Here is a 19001-nt window from a genome sequence, read left to right as displayed (position 1 = left end):
TGAGAATTTAAAACTACACTGAATGGCCTCGCAGCTCCCCGTGGGCATATGGGCGTTAATTAGCTGGATATAGCCATAGATTAATTATAATATTTTTTTCGTCCATTCGTATCAATAGAGCAGCGAGACAAAGTGTCTTTTGTTCTCTGATGCAGGACATTCTGTGGCTGACTGAATGGGTCTTGGCTATGTCTACATGGATTTGCCATATGGCAACAAAAAGGAAAGAATGGAGCCGAAGAGCGCTTTGTGCTGGAAATCAGAACAAGCCCGTCATAGCTTATGGCTGCATAGAGCTGACAAAGTCACTCTGGCCATCAAAAGTCTCCATTTCATCAAAACATTAATGTCAGATGGTCAAAGCAATTCAAACAAGTGAAGAAACTTATGGAAAATTATTTTTAAAAAAAAATGTGCCTGTTTCCTGCGCACTGACAGGCGGCCCAGGCCCCGCGCGCATTCAGCCACTGCTGCATTTGGCTTCTTTCAATTAAGGGTAAACTTGCAAGTATGACCTGTTGAATAGTTTGTTTCAATAGACGAGGACAATTACAAAGACTATAGTTTTCTTTTTCCAGCTCTGGCAGGTGGCCTCCACGCCCGGTGTATCCACGGCGGGGTAAACAGTGTGTGTGAGTGGGTCTTTAGAGGGCTTGTTGAGTGCGGGTGGATGTGGGGGTGTCTTCGTTGCGGACAAAGCGGGGATCCAAAGGCAGCTGCTGCTTCTTTAGAAGGGCGAAAGGGCCTTTAAATCCCAGCCTATATCCCGCAGCTGCCATGCGGCCAAAGGCTGCACGTCTGAATGAGTTTCCCCCCGCAAGGTATATGAGCCCATAGAGGCAGACAGATACAGGCGGAGCTCAGTGAAAGGTAATACCTGCGTCCCCGCGGGAGGTGGAGAGTCATAACGGTCTGCAATAACACGGCACGGATTATTGGTGGTGTTTATGCCTTCGTTTCAGCAATAACTTCGTGAAATATAAATCACCTCTAAAACTATAAGACCAATGAGGAGACTATGGCCAGCTTTCATTGAATGAACAATAAAACGGTTGTTCCAATTAATTTTCTAAATTTAAAAATCACGAGGCAGAAACCAGACAACACAAAGACGTCAAAGTTTCAGTTTCAGGACTAATTTGACACACATCTAGTTTCATAACACCCAAAACCAAACACATAAACGAGACAAAAAAAACCACCAACAAATCTGCTTTGAAGTGGAAGTGAAAAATATTTTATTCTCATCTTTTACAAGACACGGGTCACCTTGTATAAAAACACAAAAAACGGCTCAGAAACCTATTTTTTTCCAAGTGTGGACTACTATGGGTAAGCTACATGATTGCAACACATCACAATGACGAATGGAAATATTAAAATAAAATAAGAATATGCCCTTTGGCTAAATCAACAAGGCATTTAACAAATATAAAAGAAAACATAAATAAATTATAAGTTAGAATAGTCTTAAAAAATATACATTTAACAGAAAAACCAGAAACAGAAATAAACATTTATAGGCTATTGTCTCTATAAAGCTGTACACTTTTGGCCAGTGTAGACAATTATTTTTAAAGTATAATTAGGATTGCATTGCACAGATGTTAAAACATTTAACACTGTCGAGTGGCTGTATGTAAAAGCAACAATGAATGCTACATTTGTACTGGATAGAAGTCATTCGGCGAAATGTCCTCTCTTTCCTGTCCTTTCCCCACCCCCCACCCCCAAACCGTTCAGTCCTGAGAGTCTGGTCCGGTGTTCAGGCTGCGCTCCGCCGGGGCGCACCGAGCCGAAGCAGCCGGCTGGTCGGGCTTAAAATCTCCCACACCGTCCCCCTGTTTTCTCCTCTCCGGCGTAGTAGCAGGGAGAAACATCCACATCTCGATCCTCAAAGTATGCAGGCAAATAGGCTAGTGCAAAACACCTGAGGAAGGAATAAAACACGGTCAGTTTATCTGAGGATCAGTCATTCCGAAGAAAGACGCAGTCGGCTTTCTGAGGAAACAGGAAACTCGGCAGCAGGCGTCACCAAAGATCCTCTATTACTGAACCGTCTCTGGCGTCAGCCTTTACCCAAGCCCTTTTCCCGCCACATCGTGACGCACATCCCCCTCCCCCAACCACTGATGTTACTACAGCTACTACTATCACTACTACTGCGATTTCGCCACCACGAACTCCCCACCCTCCCCTCCCAGATAACACTGTCTGCGCTTTTTGGCTCACGTAATCTTTTTCCAATTAACGCAGGAAAAACAAAACCGAAATCATTGATCAGATACAAGGCAGACACCAGGCTAGACATAACTAGGCCTATTAATAGTTGACAGTTTGATCATTGAGGTGTAAAAAAAAAAAAAAAAATCAGAACTGCCATATTAGACGATTTGAAACGGTCTGGTACTTTAGAAAATTGAAAAACAATCTTCATACCTTCAACGGATCCTCTTTCGTGGAGTTTGTTCCAGCGGGATTGGAGACTTGGAGTGGTGGCAAGCGCTCACATCATTCGATTTTTTATCAGCAGCCCTTTTTCGTTTCACGAAGAAGTCTGTTGGAAAGAGAAAAAAAAAATATTTAATACACATAAATCCAGTTGAGCCGAAATTACGCATGCGACAGACAAGGGGATAATTTGGATACAGGGCCTAATAGCACTGAAGCCACAGACATCCTTAACATGAGATTTAATGTCTTATAGCCTATTTACCTGTGATGTGTGTGTTGTTGTTGTCAGTAGTGGCCGTTCTTTTCCGTCTAACACACGGGACCTGTTTGTGAGCCTGCTTCCCTGAATTGAGCTTGTCTGTGCGGTTCTCCTGGTTAACCTCCACCGGGCAGGGAGTGCTGCTGCTCTCGGGCACGGACAAGCGCTCAAGTACATCCATATCAGGGGTCTCCGGTAGAACGGAGTCCGAGGAGGGCCTCTGCTTGATGGGTGTCTCAGGCAACCTGGTCCTGCCGTTCTGTACAGAGTCCTGATAAAACACCGGGGTCTTATCCACGGGCACCTCTTCCCACTCGTAATCCCCATCCACTGGGGTGTTGGCTTCGAAATTAAAGTTCCATCTCTGCTGGTCCCGTTCGGAAATCTCCCGCAGCTTGGCTTTCATCTCCCGGTTTAGTTCGTCGTGATCCACTGGTCCGAAGAGGTTGCGGCATACGCCTGTGCGTCTGTGGAGAGGGAAGGTCCTCCTGGCCACCAGCCTATCCAGCGCGCTGCACGATAACTGGACGTTGGTCATCTCCAAAATCTTCCTGACAAAAGCCCCAAAACACAAAATAAGATGCCCTATTTGGCTAAATGATCCCTGATGAGAGAGTATCAGGTGTTGTTGTTGTTGTTGTTGTGCCTAAAGTGTGTATCTCTATCTCCTCTCTCGTCCGTCTCTCTCCACCACACAGTTCTGTTTAAATGTACCTTCTCAGCGAGTGAGATGTGGAGTATATAACCTCTCAACAACTCCTCAGTCTGAGCAGCCACCTCGGGCAACTTTCTCATTGGTTGCCTTAAGTCCAACCCTCTTAAAAAAAAAAACACACACGCACGGCCCCCACCCTGTTTTCCCGTTGGCCCCTGGTGCCTATTTGGCTGTGCGCCGAGCAGAGCGCAGCGATTTGGTTTTTCTCTCGGATTGTCAACCCTCTGATAACACTGAGCAGACTTTCCCTATGTCAGCGTCAGACTGATGGAGCTGCTGTTTTTGGATCACGTGTGGGTACTTAAACAAGCAGCTGGTGCTTGTGCATCTATTATCGGACTTTGTTATGCTCCGTCCGCACAATTGCTGCTGTTGTGCGTTCGATAATGGACTAATATGGGATCGATCGTCTTATGTTACATGAAAGCACTAAATGGTTGTTAAACTATTTTATATTCTTAATAATGTTTATATATATATATATATATATATATATATATATATATATATATATATATATATATATATATATATATATATATATATATATATATATATATATATATATAGATAAGCTAATAGAAACACATCAATCTTACTGGTTACCCCTAAACTTTTCTTCACTATACATGCACCCTCCTGTCCCAGCACGCACTCCCTTCTTTTCTCTCTCTCATCACAATAACACTAGGAGCTCCTTGGGTCATACGGCGTCTTCACTCAGCCGGATTTTGCAGTGAGAAAGCTTCTTTGGTTTTACGCACATGAGCAAAGTAAACAACATTAAGAGAAGGCAGGGTCATAAGTATGCCTACACTATGTTTTCAGCCCAGCTGAGCAGTTTTCAACTCCTTTTTGTTGTTGAAAAATTGTTCTTAGGATGAAATTGTGTCTTTTTTATTTTCTAACTGTACTTTTTAAATGAGATTAGCTGAAATCAAGTTAAGTAGTGAATTAAAAAAAACCTAACAATTAAAAAACGTATTGTAGTGGGGGGGTAGTGTCATATTCAATTTAATGTAAAAACTATCAGGTGTTCAGTTTCAGGCATAAATCACTGCAAACATGACTCAATCAGGCCGTCACCACCACACGTGCGTGTGCGCGTGGAGGATACATAGGCCTAATGGGAAGAATTGGTAGCATATCTTATTCAGTATTGGTCAAGCATAATTATTTAGTACCGTCAGTTTATTGTGGGGTCACATAGATACTATAAGTTTCCCTAATATCAGAACGATATCAGTAATAACTTAGAGTGCATTACGTCTTCAGTCTGTTGTCCGCAGATTCAGTGAGGACAGAGAGAGACAACGCCTTAGCAGTGGATTATAGGTGCATAGTGACCCGTAGTGGCTCAAAAGCGGTACTGCACCATGAGCTAAACTTGCAGATCCATCAAAACGGTATAACCTCGCCCACATTTGACATGTGACAGCTAGAGTCATAAGGATTAAGTGTGAGACCACCTGGGGAGGGGGGGTCAGGGTGGCATTGTATGCAGCAGCCTGATTAAAGGTGCTCTCTGAAAGTGATATCCCTTCACCAGGTGATTATTCAGTCCCGTGGGTTGGACATGTGATTGAGCCATAGTGATGCTATGAATGAATCTACATAGACATCACCCACAGACAGGCCTCGGTGAGCAGCTCTTGCACACACACAAAAGGACATCTTAGTGATCAATAATTTTTCCTGATTTAACTAAATTGTAAACACATATTCTGCATCAAAATAATGGGTGAGGACTGACAAACTATTATAAGACTATTTGGTTATTGTGACAAAGTAGGCTACTATAAATGACTTCTTGCGGAACATTAGTCCGTGTTCGGCTTATGGTGGGATTTTTTTTAAATGTCTTTTAAACCATTTTAAAGCATTATCTTGATTGTTGCTGTTCTCTTAATCATAAAAATGATTGATTAATGCCACACCTACCTGATCAGTGTCATCATTTTGGCCTGATCATCAACATGAAACAAAAAAGCACTCTCTCTCTCTCTCTCTCTCTCTCTCTCTCTCTCTCTCTCTCTCTCTCTCTCTCTCTCTCGGAATCTCCATGTGTTGTTTGTTGGCTCCCTCTAGTGGTGAAAAGTACTAACTCATGTGGCATTTTGTATTAGGCCGTTTCAAAGCTGTATGTATGCAGAGAAAGCAAATTGTATATTACAAATTATTGAATGAAGTACCCACTTTTGTCTTACTAATATTCCTTGTAATCAATAAAGTAGTTTACAGGCCATGATAATTAACAGAAACTCAGTTCATCAATTTTTTTTTTATTCTTTATTGCAAAACTAGTTCATTGACAAATGACAACATATTCCAGGGGTTATGTGGTAAGTAAATTATGACAAGAAAGAAAAATAACAGAAAAAATAATAATTCAGATAGATATTCATACAGATAATGTTTTAAAGGCCAAAAGGCAAAGAGACATTCTGTATCATATTTCAAAGGGAGGATTATCTCACGCATACAGGTCAGTCAACTGTGTTATGTCCTCTGGCCTGATTTTCTCTGACAAATGCAGCCATATGATTCTTTTATCTCTACACACACACACACACACACACACACACACACACACACACACACACACACACACACACACACACACACACACACACACACACACATTAGAAATACCCAGAGGGCTTAATGCAAAGTTAAAAAGACCAAAGGTCTCCAGACTCGCAGACAGTAGCCGTAACAATAGTCCACACAGACCAAAAACAGGTCTGGAGGGCATGTATTTAAAGGTGATGTCGAGAGCCACTGAATGTGCTGCAGCTGCTGTCAGAGATCTAATAAATCACTGCACTTGACCCAAGAAAAAATTAGATTAAATTCAAATTAAACTTTCTGTTGAAGCTCTGTCTCAACAGCAGGTCCTTTTGGATTGAACTGTGCTTCTTTTTATTCAATTTAAAGTTGTATTTCCATTGTTGTAACCACATTACAGCAGTTTTGTAAATGATACGTCTGTCAATAAGTGATCCAATTTACTTTGCAGTGCTATGGAGTAAGGTGTGGCAACGCGAGAGTAGATACAATTTAACTGAACTATAGCCTACTTGTAAACTACATGTTTTTTTCTTTTTGCTGTTAAAACACATGCAGTGAAATTCAGGAGAAGTGTTTTGTGCTCTCTGCAGTGTTGCTGCTGTGGTTGGGTGTTTTTTTGTTTAACCTGTAAAGGCCATTTCCATGTCAATGCTATCCTCCCACCCCCACCTAGACCACTCACCTGACCAAACTGATCCTTCTGATGTTACAGAGGGGCTGCAGGCATCACCACAGGCCCCTTTAGAAGGAGGATAAATGGTCATTTGACCCCACAACCACATGCTACACCTATAAAAGAGTTTTCTCTGCATGCTTCCTTTAAGCTTGAAGTTGGCCATCGTTTGCCACAGCCAGCTGGAGTGATTTCCTGGATGAATTAGTCACTGTTTCCTATCCAATTATCCACTTCGCCAAACTACCGGTATGCGGGTGTATCTGTAAGCTCATCAGACCTTTCAGAAAAATATCTTTTAACAGTAGTGAGCTACACACATGATTGTTTCATTACGTCTTCATGTTTGATAAAACTTCAGTTGTGCAGAGAGCAGAAACAGAAAGAAAACAGATGGATTTACATTCTAAGCTCCTTTAGAATACACACAATATGATGGTGACATTTCTTATATCTTATAATAACCATGCATGTCTACCTGATATAGACTTCAGCATATGAATTTGCTGATGTTAATTTTAAAGCCCTGCAGCTACATCTCTGTGTATCCTTTTTTTTATCCTTTTCATCCTTTAATTGATAGGACAGCTAGGTGAGAAAGGGGAGAGAGAGGGGGAAGACACGCAGGAAATCGTCACAGGTCCGACTCGAACCCTGGACCTCTGCGTCGAGGCATAAACCTCAAAGTATATGTGCGCCTGCTCTACCCAGTGAGCCAACCCGGTCACTCTCTGTGTATTCTTTAGTCTGGATGTATTGATAATAACAAATCCTGGCTTTGTGGACTCCCTCGGTTTTATTTCTTAAACCGTGAAGATTTGCTGATAGATGGCAGCTGTTATCATCCTTGCTTTTATTTACTATAGTCATGTTTGGCTATGGACAATTTGCATTTGTAATTGTTTTTATATTTGCCTTCTATCTATCTAGTCTAAAAGTCTCTTCCAAAAGCTATGTCGCAATGTTATGTCACAAAAATACAAAAAAATATGAAATAACCACAACAAATTGTGTTCTTCTTTTGTGTGAAAAAGGCTAGAATGTTATAAAGTCAACCTTTCCTCTCCAACAAACCCCTTTATACACTGACTAGTCCATTTTCCAACAGTTATAAATCAATCATTCAAATCAATGGGGTGATGTTTCAGCCAAAACAAGCTCTGAACTGCAGTAACCTGTGCCCAGTGATTTAAAAAATTTTTACAGAGTTGCTCGTCAGTAGTTAAAAATAGCTCTTGGAATGTTTTCGTAATACTTCTGCAGAAGCAAAGAACTAAAGTGCAATACATTCTGGAAATACAGCATAAGCTATGCACTGTTTGCACCTGATTGTGCTGTTCCTTTCAAGAGAAGTCTATAAAGATGGGTGCTTTTGTCTGGATTTCCCTTGAACTAGATCTGACCTCTGCTTCTCCTCTTCATTATTTCAGCTGCAATTTATAGTTTGTAATGGTCAGATTTGTATTGTTGGAAGCTTTGTTTTACATGTCTTTGTAATTATGGGATTTACATTGTGTGCCCTAAATCAGAAAGATTGTCATTATATGAAAAGAATATTCTTTGTTTAGAAAAAATACATGTCTTCAAAGGAGCAGAATCACTCAAGTTTTTTTTGTTTGCATTTGAATGCTAAGTGTTTTACATGCCATACAGTCAAACATTATAAACTGAGTTTAGACAAATACTTAAAGCCTTGGGCTACTCCTGCCATTCATTAACCCTTACTATAACAACAGTTTATGACCTACAGTGGGCGTTATGCGTGCCTCATCCACACTGCAGGGTTTGTTGCCTTTGGCTGTACAGCACACAAATAACACACACACACAGTTCTTTTTCTTCCTCTACTTTTTCACCAAATAAACACAAAGGTTCAGCTAATCACGACAACGCAATGTGCAAAGAAGACTCCAAATCAAAAAGCTTTTTTTATTTTTTTTTTCTTATCTCTGGCCTCCCCACATCTGGTTACACAAGAGCAAGATAAAGCTGGGGAAAGCTGCCATGTGTTGTCAGCTGAAGGATTTTCCCATCTGAAAAAAAGTCTTGAGGAGAATATTCTGAATGTATTTTTGATAATCCAAAATTGGTGGTGGACTCTAAGCAAAGGTTATGATTGCCCAACAAATTGCTTTGCAATCTCTTAAAAGCTTCTCTCACGGTTGTTGAAGAACAGAAAGCGGCTGCTCCTTCGTTAGGCAAATCAAGCTCTTGAAGATAGTTGGGTGAGTTTACACCATATTGGCTGACAGAGATGAGATCTTATGAATCTTATATTGAAAAGTAACCAGCATCTTTAAAATTGAATAAATTATGTGATTACAGCGCTATGGTAAACATGAAGTTTCAAGAAAGAAATAAGCTGATAAGATATGAACTGTTGCAATGTAGGCCTACTAATGCCCACCACATTTTTGTAACCAAATACCTACCTTTCTTATATCAAGTCTTTTTGGTTACCTGTCAGTTTTGTTTTTTTGGTTGCTGTTTTATTGGTGTTGTTGGATATTCTTTTTAAAACTTTCAATACAACTTTAAATTATAAAAAAAAACCCTGTAACTAATAGATGTATTAACGGTCAATAAGTCATACAATGCTTTATAAATCAGTAATAAGGCCTAAATTAAAAACAACATTTGGGTCGCCAGGTTGTAAAAAATTGACTGGTGTTTATATGCTCCGCAAGCACATTTGGTTTTATCTCTTTAATTCATCCTGAAGCCGACTGCAATGGACAACTTGACTACTATCTTTTAGAAAATGTTGATAATTATATATGTTGATAACTAGTTAGCTCATAATAATGTATTACCAATTATAATTATTACAATAATTATTTTTAAATTAGTCTGTTAGAGTAAAACATGCTGAATTCATTCTTATTCATGTTTTTGCTTATTTCTTTAGACGACAGGGTTAGGCTTAACGGAAGTGACGACATACAAATTACCCAAAGCAACGGCTTGACACATTTTTGCAGTTTAATCCATTAAACAGCGCACTGTGGTGGAGTTACTTGTATGTAAGCTATTGTTACTGTGGGATTTCAAAAATGTAACATTAACTCATCAACTATTACCATATATATATATATATATATATATATATATATATATATATATATATATATATATATATATCCTACGTAAATATATCAATTAACTGTAACAAACAAAGCGTTTAAACGGATGATCCTCTAAACCATAGACAGTAGCTCTAAACCCGCCACATAGGTCAGGCCATTGTTGCATATATAATGGGTCAGGCCAATGTAACAAAGTTCAGGAAAGTAGCAGGAGTTAGAGTTCCGATTTAAAGATATTGAATTCAAAATAAAACTATTTTCATGTCACACTATAGGGATATCTTTTATTATGAAGAGAATATACCGAATACGGTATGTTCGCTGCTGTTACCTTGACACCAAATACACTCCGTGCCCATGTGATGTGTGTCTGGAGTGTAGCCTGCACTGTGTATGGTCTAGAGCGGATTGTCTGTTGCTGTAGAATCAGTCTCCACTCTCCAGGCGAAGTGTAACACAGTTTACCTCTAAATTGTTTTTCTTTCTACTAGCTAACACGGATTTCAAACGTTTGTACTGATGTAGCGTTAGCAGCTCCAGAACTCATCCGGATTTCAGTCAGTAATCCCAAAAATCCAACTGGTAAGACTTATCTTAAATTAAGATAATTTCTAACACATAGCTAGCTAGCTAGCAAGTGAGCTAGCTAAATGGTAAAACACTGTATCGAGTAATGGTAGTTTTACGCTGGTTAGCTAATTGTTAACAAGCTTGTCCGTTAACTTAGCATTGTTACCAAGGTCAAATAGTCAAAAAATAGCTTGCTACATATAACGATAGCTAATGTTAGCCAAGCTGTCTGACATCAAGGCTTTGCACTCATGGCACTGCAGTTCGCCACTGTGATTTGTTTAGCACCTAAAAGCCATTAATTAAATATTGTTACATAACGTTAACGTTACAACTGTTAGCTAGCTACGTCAGAAAGGGGACGCCATTGCTGTCATGACAGTCTTGCCCCGCTCGTTTTTGTAGAAATGCGTTAAGTAACATTAGGTGGTGTCAGAGAAGAAGTCTCAAAGGCTAGCTAACTAACGTTACACATCTCATGATATGCATACTGTACTGTCATAGATATAAACACGTGTGTATATATCTATGCTGTACTGTGACGTGCTTGGCGGCGTGCTAAAACAACTGCAAGACGTGATTTTCAGGTTATTCTCTCCTCCCGAGTACATTACGTTATTGTCTTAATAACGTTCATTTCCTCCGACCACCCCAGGATGCTGACAGTCATTTGGGTGGGGCTGACGCGGATGACAGTACAAGGGAGCAGAGCCCAGGGATAAGCCAAACCGCACAGCATCAGTTTAAAGCAACAAGGTCAGTGGGGTTGGTAAAGCCATGACCAAGCCCGAGTCGAAGAAAAGCGGCGTGACCGCGATCAACGTTACCGGCAAGTGCGCCACATCCGCCGCCGAGCAGGTCAACAACGGTTCAGTCGAGCCGGACTGTCCGGATCAAAGCACACATATCAAATCTAATGTGACGAAGCAGACTTCCAAGGAGAGCATGCATCGGAGAAACACGGAGTGTGAAGTATATGACGACGGGACCAACACCTTTTTCTGGTGAGTACTTTCTGGCAATGTCAGCAGTACAAATGTCCAGTTTTGAACGCTGCAGCATCGGAGGTAATTGTAGTGTTTTCGTCAGTGACTACAAGAAAATCCTTCAAGTTCCCATTTCCTTCAGAAAAAGGACATCAGGACAAGGTTTGTGATAGCTTTCAAGGTGAACTGAAAGGCCCAAGTGACCTTAATCACAACAAATACTGTGACCTTGTTCCAAATGTAATATACAGTGACTTAAATAGTTAGTCTGAGATCAAGCTGAAATGTCTTTTTGGTGAAATTATTCAAATGCAAAATGATAGAAAGGAATCATCAAGGTCCACAAGGTGTTTTGCCGGGCTGTACGCTGCACATCCAAGCGCAGAGCTTGTTGACAAGCCAATATCCCAGTCTGCACCTTCAGCAGAAAGAGATCCACGACCGATTTGAAGTCGAGACAGATATTCTGTTCATGCGGTAAACTGGAGGGGTGAGTTCTGTATGCACTCACTGACACAAATGCACACACCCAGACAGAGGATGTTGACATGTGCAGGATGCTTTAATTCATAGCAACCATGCCCCTTCAACCTGTCGATCCAGGAATATTTAAGCCTGAGTAAGTGTATGTGTCTCATCTCTGCTTTGTGTGTGTAAAGCAAGGGACAATAAGAATCTGCTAAGCAGTCCTTCCAGAAAAACGCGGAGTTTTTTTGTGATTGTTGCGGCCAAAAATCTATGCGGCACGTTTTCTTAAAAAATGCGATGGAATATGCGGGATATTTATGCAATTTTATGCGATGAAATTGGGGGAACTTGCAAAAAATGCGGTTTGATGAAAAAGAGAAGAAAAAGTGATTCCCCCAACACCCTGCTTTTTTTAAACTTTATTTCCAAACATAGTTTATAGATATTCAGTCATTGCAATAATTAAACAAATAAGATACAAAAATATATACAAATAATATAATATTAAAGTAAAAATAAAAGTAGTAGTCTAAACAGAGGGAAATAAAAGATACAAAAGAGACAAACTTTCAAAAATTGTTAATAATATAGACAGTAGGAGCACTTAAACAAAGACATTTCAGATAATATCAGATATTAAGATAGCTTTCTTATTGGATACCAACTTAAGAGACTCAAAGTACATGTCAAATTCAAGATATATGTGAATTTTTTGCAACGAAAATGTGGGGATTATGAAATCATGAAAGCACCGCATATTTTGCGCGGAAATCGGCAATTTATGCGGCCAAAGTGCGGCTTATTTGAAAAAAATGCGCCCCACGCGTGAATATGCGGACTTTGGCTGATGATGCATTGAATTATGCGATCGTATAATCGCGGTTTTCTGGAGGGACTGGCTAAGCTATCTAGTATTGTTGACAACACAAGAGACTGGTCCTTCCAGAGATAAACCCTAATGAGAATTTCTCATTACTGAAATCCAGGTTTCCTGTTAGTCTAATAATGGAGGCATTAACAGGAACTAAGATGCTAAGAGACTTTTGTCTATTAAAGGTATTAAAGTAGGCCAGCATCGCACAGTATGTACAGGAGTTTCTAATGTATGGCTGGCCACCCCATTTATATCAATTAGGGTAGACTAAACACTAGAATCTCCGCTTAGTTTAAGCCGTATAATTCAACACAATACAAACTACAGTTGAATCAACACTTCTATAAACCTGTTGGAACACATACTGAACATTGTGACTCACGGTTAGACTAGCTGTTTGTTGATGGTGGCAGCTTCCTCTGGTTGTTAAGGACCGTAACCATGTGGCATGCAACCTGCCTTATTAGCACAGATGTAAAGGTGCTGTAGGTAGGATTGTGAAGATCCAGGACTTAGCCAAAGAATTTGAACATCGACAACTTCTCAGTCCCTACCTCCCCTTTCTGCTAAAGTCGTAACGGTATCCCCCTCCCCCTCCTCCTAAGCCCCTATATATTTATTTTTGTTTTTTAGAAAAAAGGAATAGCTTGTATAGACCCTTATATAGAAGTCAGCTAGACTGGGTAAACCCAGCCCGATCTGCTGGCTTGATGTTGCCCTGCAGCTCAGGCTGGAAACCTGTATGTTTATCTATCCTGCTTCCGTTACAATTTTGCAGGGACCAATCACAAACTGGCTTATTCACCTGGTGCGCTATTGGCAATAAGAGTAATTTGAACTATGCCCGTTGATCACGCCTCTTGTGCAGAGAAAATACAGAGCAGACTCCCCCGACTAATGTTGAATCTTAAAAGATTGAGCTTGGTCTGGTGATAGCCAGACTGGAAGTCAGCCTGATGAAACAAAATTTTGTGCTGGCACACCACTTTTGATGTTTCCTTAAATAGCATTGCTGCCCACACATTTCAGTTCCAGGAGGCTTCTGAGAAAGCTTTGTGCATACTGACTACTGACAGTGTCTTGAAAAGGTTTTGTTTTTAAATGTATTTTAGGAGGAGAACTCTTAAAGTAGGGTAGTAACACCACTTGAAAGAAAATTGAGCTCATACCAGGATGCCACAAGGCCAGTGACCCTGTGATTTATCATCGAAAACAGGCTGCTAAAACATGAAAGTGACAATTGATCATGTCCTATAAAATACAAGTCACATTTTTTAGCTTAGTAAAGTCACAAACTGTATTTGTCCAGCATTTTTCAACCCTGCCGGACAACCTTAGGCTATTTCTGAATGCTCTTATTGGCCATTGGACTGTCTTAAACCCGTAGCTTGTTTTATCTTGATGTTCAACCTCAATCTTGGTGGTACATTTTGCTCTAATCTTAACCTGGCTCTCAGTTGCACCAGGCTGATATTTCCGCTGTGTCTTTTCTTCCCGGTGGTGTTGTGTGGTTGTTAGGCGAGAGAGGAGCCAGGCCCTCCCCTGTATCTCCTGCCAATCCCTTGGATAAGGAGATGGAACAGGGGAGAAAATGCTAATGGCACCTGGCGTGCCGTCTCCGTGACAGACTCTGAGCCAAAGGGCTGGCAGAGGGGGTGACATTCTTTAGGTTGACAGGTGACCGCATTGATCTCAATACAAAATAAGCGGGTTTAAAAAAACAAACAAACATTGTTATATTGCAATATTAAGCTGCTACCCTTAAATAATAAGACTAGTGTTGTGTTATCTTTTTATTACCAAGTCCCCTGAAGTGACCATTGCTCGTGTAGCTACAGTCTGATCCAGCTAATGCCTCTGTGCCATTGACCTTTATTGCTGTCCCAAAAGTATTAAAAACACATAAAAGAGCCATACTGTTGAACCAGGTTACAATTTACTTACTGCAGTGTCAATCTCTGGAGAGCTGTGTCAGTCAAATGTCACTGAGCATGCTCAGGGACATGTTTCATGTTTATGCATTGCTAAGTGTGATGAGTTTATAGGAATAAACTACACTTGCTGTGTTTATCGTAAAAAGCTGTAGTCATAGTTTTTTGGGCCACTGGGGGGGAAACAACATCCAAACAACCTGCGAAATATACAGCCACCACATACATGTTTAAAAGTTGTTCATGCTTACTCGTTAGCAAACAAATGTTGTCTGACTGTTCATGGTCAGCTGCTGAGCCTCCAAATGTTGCTGTGTTTCTGGCCACCTGACGAATGCAAGTCCAATATGCACAATCCTTTTTAGCTCTGTTTTGGTGTCTTAACCAGAGCCTGACCAAGATCGCAGCATCACTGATATTGTTGTCTGATTTTAGCTTATCACAGATATATCTGTATATGTTGGTTGACAAGTAACAAGAAATTGCAGGACAGAGAGATATGTTTCAAGTAATTTAGAGGCCATTGTTCATTGAAGTTTGTCCACAAGAGAGCACTAACATATTTAATTTGCAACTGTAAAATGTCTAGCTCATAACATGTATTGGTCACACTTGGCCCCCCCCTACACTTTCAGAGTGTAATTCACTTCTACACTGCTGACGTAAATAAGCCATATAACAGCTGTACAGGTGCATTACATATGATTACATTACTAATAATCAAAAACTTGCAAGTCGACAGCTTTGACCGCATTTGCAGTTAGCGGTTACTTTAGCAACAAGTAGGGGTAGGCGATATGGACAAAAAATAATATCTCGATATTTTTGGCGATTTTGACGATCACGATAATTAGACGATATCCTTTAAAATGTGTTTTTAAAAGTCTGAGTTACTTAATCACTGATGATAATAATGGGCACAATGTTGAATGAAAACAGTTCTTATTTATTTTCTTTAAAATGTAAGTATTCAAGTAAAAAACATTCAAAGACATAAAATACTAATACTATACTAATTGAACTAGTGTAGGAACATTGAACTCTGAGTAAACATTCAGTTGTACACCTCTGCTGTAATGTAAATTGTGCAGCATACAGGCAAGATGAAATCATAACAATAAACAAAGGGCTCTGTTCTGTAACATATTGCACACAACCATGTCATTATTGGAAGCAGTCCTGAGGCCTGTACTACGAAGCAGGATTTGGCGTTAACGAGCTAACTTCAGGTTCAACCCAGGATTTTCTGTACTACGAAGGTGGATTGGCTGTTATCGGGTTCAATCTCCGTGGTAACTCATGCTGAACACCTAACCTGGTCGGGAGCAGGTTAAGTCGGAGATCAGAGATCAACCGGTGTTAAAGCACCGCCCACTGACCAATCAATAGGTCGATTGATAACTGCGTCACCGCGGAGCTCGGTAGAGAGAGAGAGAGAGAGAGAGAGAGAGAGAGAGAGAGAGAGAGAGAGAGAGAGAGAGAGAGAGAGAGAGAGAGAGAGAGAGAGAGAGAGAGAGAGAGAGAGAGAGAGAGAGAGAGAGAGAGAGAGGTGCGCTCAATAAAAGTTAAAACATTTAGAGATCGACAACCCGTAACATTCCCTGATTGGTATCTGTATGAAATATATATTTTAATGGGAGGGAATTAAATATCGGCTTCTTGAGCCGTGTGTCGTAATGGCTACATCGGTTTGAATTATGTTTTTATATTTTTTATTTGCTCTCACGATCGCTTCCCACTGCCAGGGGTGCAACTGAAATTATAGGCTAAAGCAACGACACTTTATGGAAAGCACAAGTGTAATTATGGTCAGATCTTGGTCCTGACTGATGAGGAAGTGATATTAATAAGCGTTGTGATTTAAACATCTACAGCGTCGGCTATTTATTTTTTATTTATTTTTTTGTCAGCTTTCCTTCCTGTTTTAGGAAGCAGCGACTGTATTGCGTTATGCCTGTAAAACCGTGTCTGTGTTCTTCATATTTATGTAGAATTATAGTTTGCTCTTCTTGTTTAAAATATGCTGCTCTGGTAGATGTTTGCGATTGGTGCGCGCAAACCTCGCCTCTTTTATGTGAACGCGCGCGCCGCTGGATTGGGAAACCCTGAGTTGACTGAACTAGTTGATAACCAGCGTCGTAGTACAGGCTATGCGGGACCGCGGTTGTTAGGTTAGGTGAAGCCGGATTACTGAAAGAAATCCAGGCCATGTTGATCTTGCTTCGTAGTACAGGCCTCTGGATAGGGCAGTGTCAGGCCAGGTTTTGATAGTCCTTCTACTTGGCTGTATAGTCCTTCTGACCGGGATGTACAGTGCCTTGCGAAAGTATTCGGCCCCCTTGAACATTTCGACCTTTTGCCACATTTCAGGCCTCAAACATAAAGATATAAAACTGTAATTTTTTGTGAAGAATCAACAACAAGTGGGACACAATCATGAAGTGGAACGAAATTCATTGACTATTTCAAACTTTTTTAACAAATAAAAAACTGAAAAAGTGGGCGTGCAAAATTATTCAGCCCCTTTACTTTCAGTGCAGCAAACTCTCTCCAGAAGTTCAGTGAGGATCTCTGAATGATCCAATGTTGACCTAAATGACTAATGATGATAAATAGAATTCAGCTGTGTGTAATCAAGTCTCCGTATAAATGCATCTGCTCTGTGATAGTCTCAGAGGTCCGTGTAAAGCGCAGAGAGCATCATGAAGAACAAGGAACACACCAGGCAGGTCCGAGATACTGTTGTGGAGAAGTTTAAAGCCGGATTTGGATACAAAAAGATTTCCCAAGCTTTAAACATCCCAAGGAGCACTGTGCAAGCGATAATATTGAAATGGAAGGAGTAACAGACCACTACAAATCTCGAAGACCCGGCCGTCCCTCTAAACTTTCAGCTCATACAATGAGAAGACTGATCAGAGATGCAGCCAAGAGGCCCATGATCACTCTGGATGAACTGCAGAGATCTACAGCTGAGGTGGGAGACTCTGTCCATAGGACAACAATCAGTCTTATACTGCACAAATCTGGCCTTTATGGAAGAGTGGCAAGAAGAAAGCCATTTTTTAAAGATATCCATATAAAGTGTCGCGTTTAAAGTTTGCCAAAAGCCACCTGGGAGACACACCAAACATGTGGAAGAAGGTGCTGTGGTCAGATGAAACCAAAATTGAACTTTTTGGCAACAATGCAAAAGTTATGTTTCGCGTAAAGCAACACAGCTCATCACCCCTGAACACACCATCCCCACTGTCAAACATGGTGGTGGCAGCATCATGGTTTGGGCCTGCTTTTCTTCAGCAGGGACAGGGAAGATGGTTAAAATTGATGGGAAGATGGATGGAGCCAAATACAGGACCATTCTGGAAGAAAACCTGATGGAGTCTCCGAAAAGACCTGAGACTGGGATGGAGATTTGTCTTCCAACAAGACAATGATCCAAAACATAAAGCAAAATCTACAATGGAATGGTTCACAAATAAACATATCCAGGTGTTAGAATGGCCAAGTCAAAGTCCAGACCTGAATCCAATCGAGAATCTGTGGAAAGAACTGAAAACTGCTGTTCACAAACGCTCTCCATCCAACCTCACTGAGCTCGAGCTGTTTTGCAAGGAGGAATGGGCAAAATGTCAGTTCTCTCGATTGTGCAAAACTGATAGAGAACACACCCCGCGACTTACAGCTGTAATGGCGCGCAAAAGGTGTGGGCTACAAAGTATTAACTTAAGGGGGCTGAATAATTTTGCACCAATATTTCAGTTTTTTATTTGTTTAAAAGGTTTGAAATATCCAATAAATTTCGTTCCACTTCATGATTGTGTCCCACTTGTTGTTGATTCTTCACAAAAAATTACAGTTTTATATCTTTATGTTTGAGGCCTGAAATGTGGCAAAAGGTCGAAAAGTTCAAGGGGGCCGAATACTTTCGCAAGGCACTGTACATGCTGGAAAAAGCTGGGGAGTACAGACTTTAAGTCCCCTGCTATAATATGTATCCCCCCCGTCCTGCAGTTTGTTCACTATGGTTAGCAGTGAGCCAAACTTGTGCTAACGTTAGCATCGGGGGCTATGTAGACGGCAGTGTGCTGTTTTCGTGGTAAATAAAATGGCCTGTATATTACCGACAGGGCTTCCAGGTCAGGTGAGCAGTGCTGGGCAACGATCCTGCTGTTGGTACGCCATTCATTATGCACAAAAATGCAGTCCTCCGCCCCTGGTCTTGCCAGAGTTCTTGTCTCGATCCTGCCGGTAGCTAGCTCGGCGTGCTAGCTGCCGACAACAATCCACGGAGCGCCCAGTCTGGCTATGTACTCTAAGATGTTATGAGCCGCCTGGAAGGCTCTCGTAACGGCTGTGTATTGTAGTCCTATATTGACTAGTTCAGTGTGGCTGTACTTGTATAAATATACAC

At 40.8% G+C, this 19001-nt stretch overlaps 2 protein-coding genes across 5 annotated transcripts in view; one reads left to right on the top strand and one right to left on the bottom strand.

The window, feature by feature from the left end:
- Positions 1 to 1214: 1214 nt before the first annotated feature.
- On the bottom strand, positions 1215 to 3469 carry LOC120564796 (cyclin-dependent kinase inhibitor 1C-like). Its single transcript, XM_039810059.1, has 3 exons — positions 2717 to 3469; positions 2440 to 2557; positions 1215 to 1930 (listed from the first exon to the last, which is right to left on the bottom strand). The coding sequence occupies exons 1-2, from the start codon at positions 3249 to 3251 to the stop codon at positions 2442 to 2444; spliced, it is 651 nt and encodes a 216-aa protein (XP_039665993.1). The 5' UTR covers positions 3252 to 3469; the 3' UTR covers positions 1215 to 1930; positions 2440 to 2441.
- A 5280-nt stretch (positions 3470 to 8749) lies between these two features.
- ptdss2 (phosphatidylserine synthase 2) overlaps positions 8750 to 19001 on the top strand; it is a 37623-nt gene continuing 27371 nt past the window's right edge. For 2 of the 4 annotated variants that reach the window (XM_039809960.1, XM_039809959.1), the window contains exons 1-2: positions 10108 to 10340; positions 10984 to 11332. In XM_039809960.1, the coding sequence (XP_039665894.1) occupies positions 11106 to 11332 (227 nt within the window). In that variant the 5' untranslated portion in view covers positions 10108 to 10340; positions 10984 to 11105. Of the gene's footprint in view, positions 8898 to 10107; positions 10341 to 10983; positions 11333 to 19001 lie in introns of those variants that run through there. The other 2 variants (XM_039809958.1, XM_039809957.1) reach the window with 2 other exon arrangements.

This window comes from Perca fluviatilis, chromosome 8 (assembly GCF_010015445.1).
Source record: "Perca fluviatilis chromosome 8, GENO_Pfluv_1.0, whole genome shotgun sequence".
Taxonomy (NCBI): Eukaryota; Metazoa; Chordata; class Actinopteri; order Perciformes; family Percidae; genus Perca; species Perca fluviatilis.
Note: the sequence above shows the minus strand (reverse complement) of the source record. Positions and strands in the feature narration are given on the sequence as shown.